The 8,413-nt window shown below is 40.0% G+C and overlaps 2 protein-coding genes across 3 annotated transcripts; both read right to left on the bottom strand.

Moving 5' to 3' along the window:
* Positions 1–94: 94 nt before the first annotated feature.
* On the bottom strand, positions 95–3,425 carry LOC146252237 (organic solute transporter subunit alpha). Its single transcript, XM_084679794.1, has 7 exons — positions 2,637–3,425; positions 2,236–2,387; positions 2,074–2,147; positions 1,810–1,965; positions 1,576–1,687; positions 1,207–1,459; positions 95–1,028 (listed from the first exon to the last, which is right to left on the bottom strand). The coding sequence occupies exons 1-7, from the start codon at positions 2,701–2,703 to the stop codon at positions 580–582; spliced, it is 1,263 nt and encodes a 420-aa protein (XP_084535920.1). The 5' UTR covers positions 2,704–3,425; the 3' UTR covers positions 95–579.
* A 128-nt stretch (positions 3,426–3,553) lies between these two features.
* LOC146252236 (protein-serine O-palmitoleoyltransferase porcupine-like) lies at positions 3,554–8,413 on the bottom strand. 2 transcript variants are annotated; one of them, XM_084679789.1, is made up of 13 exons: positions 8,287–8,413; positions 7,471–7,628; positions 7,071–7,263; positions 6,850–6,893; positions 6,482–6,663; positions 5,958–6,088; positions 5,588–5,713; positions 5,361–5,461; positions 5,200–5,276; positions 5,013–5,076; positions 4,820–4,905; positions 4,547–4,657; positions 3,554–4,451 (listed from the first exon to the last, which is right to left on the bottom strand). In XM_084679789.1, the coding sequence occupies exons 2-13, from the start codon at positions 7,604–7,606 to the stop codon at positions 4,350–4,352; spliced, it is 1,353 nt and encodes a 450-aa protein (XP_084535915.1). In that variant the 5' UTR covers positions 7,607–7,628; positions 8,287–8,413; the 3' UTR covers positions 3,554–4,349. The 2 variants fall into 2 exon arrangements, with proteins under 2 accessions (XP_084535915.1, XP_084535916.1); XM_084679790.1 differs by lacking the exon at positions 8,287–8,413 and adding an exon at positions 7,997–8,162.

Genomic DNA, 8,413 nt, shown 5'->3' with positions numbered 1-8,413 from the left:
TCTCAAAATTAAAAAACCTGTGCTTATATGTGATGAGTCTTCCGCCTCCCATTCCATTGTGGGGCGCTAGAGACAATGTTATCGGTGTGCTCATAGTGTGCTTACTAAACACTCCACAATATACGTCATCATCCCATACAAATACATTTGCTCACGTCTTTCAACGACTTTCTAACTTTGGAGATAAGTCTAGAATAAAATTCAGTCATCAAAAGACTAGTTAAAAATGACAGAACTTCAACAGTCGGCATTGATTGTTAATAAGACAGCTATTACACTATTATTAAACAACAATATCGTAGAAGCAAGGGAAATAGCTTCCCTGGCATGATAGCAAGTTAAATAGCTGCTTTCAATTTACACATTTAGTGAGGCCAAAACCCCTACAGCCCCAAGCATAGTATACTTAACTATGTCTTCAGTAGGACATGTGTTAGAACAACATGGTTCTTCTTGGTGTGCATGAATGGCCTACAATGTAATTTCACCTTCATTGCATGTTACTACCTACTTGAGTCACTTTCCCATAGAGAACTAGAATATCCAGATGTCTATGACATTAACTCTTGAACAAAATGTTTACACAACAGTGACATCTTTAGATGCATCATAGTTTACATCAGCCGTCACTGTCACTTTGGCCAGATCTAAAGTTTTGTTTTCCTCAAAGACTTTGGGATTAAACCTCTCTGGCAGAGCCAAGTTTTGACTGCTTGGTTGAAGGGGGAAAGAGAAGCGATCCAAAGGAGCATGTTCTATCCTGCAGAGGCTGTCTTCACTGTCACTGTTATATCCTTGATTGGAGGCTCCGCCATAGGACCAGTGAGGCCAGGAGTCCTCTGGCGGTGTGATGACACCAAGCAATGCCCCATCTTCTGTTTGAACTGCTTTCTCCAGCAGCAGGCCTCTGTCAGGCCTTTCTTCTAGCCCAATGCCTTCCTCTGGACTGGGCTCCACTTTACGGAATGTATGGCGGGCAAAGAGGCCAATGCAGAACATCTCCACAACCACTGCATAGTGGTAGATTACTTAAAGAGTTTAAAAAAATATATATATAAATATCTCATTCAAACAACCATGCTGAAATGTATGTTACTGTGGAATAAACTCCTCAAAAGGTTTACTTAGTCTATGTTGGCATTGGCATGATAACAGTATAAATAGCAATACATTAAGACCAAGATTTCTTTACAAATTCTTACTCACACTGGGACCTCATAAGGACAGAGAATGGAGGAGTGCAAGGCAGGACTTCCAGAGCCCCCACAGTCTCGAGGATTCCACTCTGCAGCCCACATAACACCAATACCACTATAATGCAGACAAACTTGGCCCTCAGACCATAACCATGCAACGTCCTTTTGGTGGCCTTGTAAAATAGCAGATAGCCATAGAAAGACAAAAATGTAGAAAACCCTATGATACCATTCACGTAAAGATTAAGATTGACTGAATCCACCTGGAATAAATTGAAAAAAATTGATATCCTATTAGAATCAAGGAAGCAATTTTATACACTAGCAAAATATTGCTTCAATTGCCAACTGCAAATTGGTTCTTTTAAGTGTTACTTACATCTCCATAGTCATACTGCTCATCTGTCCAGAGGACAAGAGTGACAAAAAACAGGATGGTTCTGACCACAGACAACTGGAGCACAGCAGCCATCATCCACCCCAAGCTTGTCCTATAAGAGGTGTGCAAAGTAATGTTATGTTGTTAGGGCTGAGAGGTTTATATCATGCATCTTTAGTTATCAATATCACAATATGCATGGAAGGGAATCATCAAAACCGTATAAATACATGCCTGTTTATTGCAATCATCGGTAGACAACAGCAGCAGCAACAAGGAAAAGGGTCTGGGGAAACCTTTTCTCCAGCCAAGATCTCAAGCATGTGTGTTTTCCCTCCAAAGAAGTTTGTGATGAGATCCATGAACTTTAGCAAGGTGATCGAGTGGTAGCTTTCCAGTAAAATACATAATGCTGTGTAAGTTAGGTTGCAGTTGTTATATATTTAGCTTTAATTAATATTATGCTGATATAAAAATGAAAAAATCTGAAAAACTCACAGAGATGCAATGAAATTACACAATGAGGAGGACCGGGGAACATACAGTGCGATAATGGAGGATATACCAAAGGCCTAAAAGAAAAATCAAATATCTTCTATGGCAGATAGATATATACTTAGTATAGATTCCAGGGGTAATTTAAATAAGAAATAGTATTACCGGATACATGCCCAGTATCCATAGATAGAGGCGTTGGCGTTTGGAGGAAGGCACATGGCGCAGGAAGAAGCCCACCTCCTCCAGAAACAGGGCCAGTAAGAGCACAGTCAGTACAGCAGGGATGAGGAAAAGCCACAGCTCTGTCCGGATCACTGAGGAAAAATAGACAACAACCAAGGTGATACTGCTAGTGTAAGTAGGGTCAGGTGGCTGAGTGATTAGGGAATTGGGCTGGTAATCAGGAGAATGTCCCTGTACTCACTCTAAGTCGCTCTGGATAAGAGTGTCTGCTAAAATGACTAATTGTAAATTAAGTTATTAGTGGGAGTGAGTATATTCTATAGTGGATAATACTATTGAATAATAAAATCGTCTTCACAACAACTTCATTAAGTTCTTACCACTGAAGAATTCAGATGACAGAGGGATCTCTGCCCCAATCCAGCTGCAGTTGCCTCCTCTCCCCATTATTACTTAGAACAGGTCTTTAATCGATGACATTCGTATTGAATTGACTCGTGAAAATGTATCGTGAGTATAACTGGCAGAAGAGTTAATTCCACATTGTTACAACATCCAAATCTATTGGGTTCATAATCATTACAGGACTACTCATTCAATAGATATATAAAGATAGCATATCTTTCAAAATCAAATCAAACAAACCTATAACAAGAAAACAGATCATGTGTCTGGTGGTTGTCTTGTTAGTTCCGCAATGAGATGGCGTCCTGTTGTCTGAATGGTACCTTGTGGTACGATTGTGGTCATTAATGATTGACTAAACACAGGTATGTTAACAGGTGATGGTCCAAGTCCACTCTTGGATATGGGTAATAATGAGGAAAGGTTTGAGGCAATCATGATATACAGAATATTCATATCATATCAGATAGACATCCACATCAATATCACAACAATTGTGTATATCGTCGACATAATTGTGTGGGTATTACACTGTCACCCCTGGCTTAAACCAACAACAAAACAAATACACAAAGAGCAGACAAAAAAATCAGTGAAAGAAAAACAGATAACAAAAAGATAGTTATGCGGGAGAATTAAGCTTTAGTCAATTTTCATCCCGTCTTTCCTTTCCCATCCCCTCCTAGCCTGGCCAAGCCAAGCTTCCCATCTGTACTCACTCCTTTGCTCATTACCCTCTCCCCCCATAACTACAAATCCAGACTCACCACCAATGTCTGTCCAAGCCAATCAACCCTTTTTTGCCAGACTCTTTCCAATTGCAGTATAGGGTATTTACTGTCAATGCAACATATGAGCTACCCCAACACAAATCATCACATTTACAAACAGAAAAAAGTAAATTATCTTTAATAGAAAACAACATAGTAACAACTGAAAACCTTTTTTTGTCATTTCAAACATGTATAGGAACATAAAATGTTACATGTAAAATTATTGTGACCACCACTACAATGAACCAGCAGACCTATATCTTTAAAATGTGCTACTAGTACTAACATCAACAGTACTCTTACCAGACCAGGCCACTCCCAAATGATGCTGTGGGATATGGTGGTTGGTCTTAGTCTCAAACCCATTTAGGATGGAAGGTATGTTCTCAAATACTGAAATCCTATGACCATCAATAGGGTTGAATTGATAGCCAATGCCAGACTAGTGTGTTTATGCCATTTTATCCTATGGGACAGGAATAGTCCAGCCACATGGTTATTACACATGTTGACACAAGTGAAGTTTGAAATGTACAGGAACTCGCTTTTTGGTATTAAAATAAGGCTACAGCAGGAAGGTTCTCATGGAACTGATAGCAATCATGTAGTCAGAAAGTTGACCAAAGAGGCAACTGCAGCATGGAGACAATCTCCTTTTTTCAGACTATTTCAGGTAGAACATGGTCCCATATTTTATACTCTTAGTTTTAGCATACATGTCCGGTTATAAGACAACTCGTTCCATATCCCTCCAGAAATATAATAATACAATTTCAGTGGAAGACTATCAGTTCCATTCTAATAAACTGAATGAGCCATTTTATTACGCGTTTTACACCAGCCCACTGTATATTCTCTTCCAGTTGACTAAATCATGTTAATGATTTAATGGTTAATGCAGACAGTACTCTGAATTCACTGGATGAGCCGGTAGAAGACCCAGCAAGCAAACACCACCCAATGGCTTGCCCAGCTCAGCTCGGACCATTTCTGAATGGTGTGATTGGCAACATAACCCTACAGAGGGAGATAACACAAGAAAGGCATCAAGGCAACAATCCATCAACTCCAGTGTTAGAGGTGCAGCCAACATGTTAAAGGGTGGGTCTTACCTCCTCGGCTGCCAAGTCATCCACATCAGCATCAAACAGAGAACCCAGGTAGGTAAGATGGAAGATGGCAAGGACACTGAAAGTTAGGTTGATCCCATGCACCCACAGCCCCTATTGGCAAGAGGGATACGAAGTAGACAGTCATTAAACTGAATTAAAAGTTATAGATGGTTCATTCACTACAATTAGCAGTAAAACAATTTACTTTTTTCATAACTACAATTAGCAGTAAAGCAATTTAATGTAGACATAAAAAGCACATTACACGTGTACCTTTTTGTGCTGATGACAACACTCAGCGGTGCAGTGCTTGGACAGGATACAGGCATTAAATATGGCCGCCAACCTCTTCCTCAAAACTGATAAGAAGGATGGCATAAATTACAACCAACAAAGTTTGAATACTCAAATATCATACTCAAGTTTGTCCAGTAGAATGAATATGATAATGTGGAGTCATCAGTACTGTGTTCTACGTAGGTGATGAAGCCCAGAGACAGTAGGACAGCCCCAAGATGGAAGCTGAGGCCCTTTAGGAAACAAGGTGAAAATGAAGTCAAAGAACCTGACTCATATAGCTCATACATTGCATCACTAAATTTACATTTTATTCATTTAATTTACTACATCAACTAACAGAGATTAAAACTCACGTGTAGTAAGGCACTTGCTGTGTAGGTCACCAGAATTGCAGAAAAAGTGCCAAGTTTTAAGGCACTCTTGAAAACATCTGAAAAAAGTTAAAAAGATGATTTCTATACAAGCGCTTATTCAGATTATGTTTTTAATAACATGATTGTTGATTGACACTTACATGTATTGAGCCAACAAGACATGGGAATGTTCCAGGAAGTCACAACCAATACCATGGACCGAGGCAGCTCCACATTGCTAGGCTTGGTCACTTTCAGATCCCTAAAGACAAAAACATGTGAAAGCCAAGCTACACTCACTAAACCAATACCTATACCCGTAGTCTCAAAAACACACACTTTATTAAAGAGTTGTTTTAACCTACGATGGACTGACCACAAAACTCACCATTTGATTTTGTCTTTTTCTTCAGTGAAGCCTGCCCCAGCAAGCACAGTGGTACTTTCACTGAGGTGGCCTACAAAGTAGTTACTGAAGTGGAATGATACTGCATTCTCATAAGCACTCATCCACCTGCACAGAAGGTAACATCCAATACACAGTAGTTTAATGATACAGGAGTAATCTTTGTAACTCTACCCAAGCCCACATGCTGTCTGAAGACATTAAAATACTAACTGTACCTTTCTTATGTACCTCTCAGAAGCACAGAGACAGGAGAAAACACTGATGATCTTAACAATGCTGTTGTGTGTCCTCATTAAAACACAGCTCTAATAGAAAAGATAGTAAATTCCTCAGTTAACGTCATTCTTACTTGCGCAATGATCTGCTACCATGAATAGGAATGAAGTAAGGGAAAAGGTAAGGAGCAATGCAGTTGGAGATGACGAGGCAGACTTGACACTTCAGCCAGCTGAGAGAGAACTTCTGGAACCAGGACCAACTCTAAAGGGTTCAGAAATCAACCACTCTTAAAGGTAAAACTTTACAATGAGAATTAACAACTATATCATTACAAGAAACTGATATCTAATTAAATGGTCTTAAGTGGTATAAGTGATTACAAAAGTGTAAAAAAAAGTGTAAAAAGGCACATTATGGGGGAGGGGTGTAAGGAGTAAGTTAATGTTACAAAAGTGCAGTGGAAGATTCAACATTAACATCCACTAACCACTGGATAGCTCACCCTTTCCCATACCAAGTTTCCCTTATTATGGGGGATTATGATGTGTAAATATATAGCAGTTCCTATGTAACCACACTCTCCCTAAACAGAGTTAACACTTTTAGCAAACTTTGAATTATATTTCTTTGGTAAACCAGTGGCATTTTACCTACCAGCTTCCGACTCTCAATGGCTTCCTTGTAGCTGGAGTAGCTGATCCAGGGCCCGAAGATGACAGTTCCCACGAAGAGAATGTAACCCATGAACTCTCCAAGTGAGGGCAGAGAGGACACCACACCTCTATCCAGGTCAAATGCTAGAGAAATGGCCTTCATGGCCACTACCATCTGGGAGCCTAAGGAGGACAGATAACATTAACTACAAGTTTCTTAGACCAAGGGTCTAATCCTGCTCACTGGAAACTGATTAGGCAATGCACCTGATGAAACTTTACCAGAGTAAGTTTTCTATGACATTGTTTAATTGAATGAAAATGTTGGCCAAGAAGACCCAATTGACCAAATCTCTGTCTAATTTTTACCTCTCAATTTGTGCCAGGTTATTGTGTCAATCAAATGAAGTTCTCTAAAAAACAGATCACAAAAAAATGTTAAGAGCCTATTTTAAGAGTTTATATGATCAATTGTTTATGTGGCATATTGGCAATCACAATCTGAGGGGGGAAAGACACTCTTCTAGCACTGGGACACAGTGCCTTAGCTCTGCTTTTGCTACGTGTGAACAAACACAATGCATCATTACCCCATGAGTAGGTAGATGAGGATAGAGCTGGACAGGAAGATGCCTCGGCTGCTTGTGTGACTGTTCAGGAACAGGATGAGGTAGCATAGCACACAGAGCAGTAACACCCACAGCATGTTTTGATCAAAGAACAGGTGCAGGGCATACAGCCCTCCGACCACTGATCCCAGGTGTTTTACAGGTGACGGCAAGTCTACAGATTGCAGGGAACATGTAAGCATTAGTATGAGTTTTATCGTTATTCAATTAAATATATATAACACTGTGGCACAAAGGCCTTGATTGACAGCAGATTGAATACCCATTTAACGCTATACTAATGCATGTACATGTATCACACATGTCCAAGCTAAATTGTTTATTAAAAACAAGAAAAATGTAAGCCTGGATTTCCACTCACCTAGCCTACAAAGAAGTCGGCATAGTAGACAGATGAGTAGTAGAAGTCCGATCTGTTCCACTCCTTGCTGTACAGTGGGTATAACACAGCTTTCTGCCAGTTCTAGGAAGAATTCCCATCTGCTGAAGGACACCATGATGTCAACCTGGCTGCACTGCCTGTAAGAGGAAATGCGAAAACTTTGGTTGCATATAGACCACTTGTAATAGGTAAATCTGTGGTACCAATGCTGGGCAATAGTCCAGGGAGCTCTCCAATCTTAGTTATCTAGCCCGTCCGCAGGAATTATATTTAATCTGCCCAATAGTATTTAACGTTGTGGAAGTTGAGCACCACAACGTATTATTACTGGCCAGTGCCAGTGGAGACTGTACATCTTTGCCACTTCACTTGGTCCAGCTAGCGTTGTAGCTAGCTAAGCTATATTTAGTATCCAACTTTAATTGAGCCTAGTTCATACACTAGCGGGCGTCTGCTCAACCGTGTTAGTACAGCTTCTTCAGTTCTATGAACTTGATTAACTTACTAGCTAGTTTAACAGCTTACGTGTTGTCTGGCTAGATTTTTCTTCTGTATACATATAACGCTACTGGTAGCTATTTCTATGGCGGGTAGTGCTAACATGTTGTAGCACTACTGTAGCTAGCTCTGAACTCAATAAGACACTGGTTGTCTGTTCCCATATAGCTAGTTACTTAACTTGCTAGTTAGCTAACTTTAGCTAGCGTAAACCACACATAGCAAGGCACAAACCGAGACATCAGATACTTTGTTTCACTAAGGTAGCTACTGTAGCATAGTAGTTGGTTATTTCACCTGAAAAGTGTGTGAAAGATGCTGCAGGCAGCCTGGTGAAATTCTAGCGTTCACATTCTTTTCAAGTGGGACAACGATTATTATTTTGTTCTCCACTAGGCGGCGTCAAATTGCTCTTAAGTAAAAA

Source organism: Hypomesus nipponensis, chromosome 18, assembly GCF_054491055.1.
Source record: "Hypomesus nipponensis isolate SF chromosome 18, ASM5449105v1, whole genome shotgun sequence".
Taxonomy (NCBI): Eukaryota; Metazoa; Chordata; class Actinopteri; order Osmeriformes; family Osmeridae; genus Hypomesus; species Hypomesus nipponensis.
Note: the sequence above shows the minus strand (reverse complement) of the source record. Positions and strands in the feature narration are given on the sequence as shown.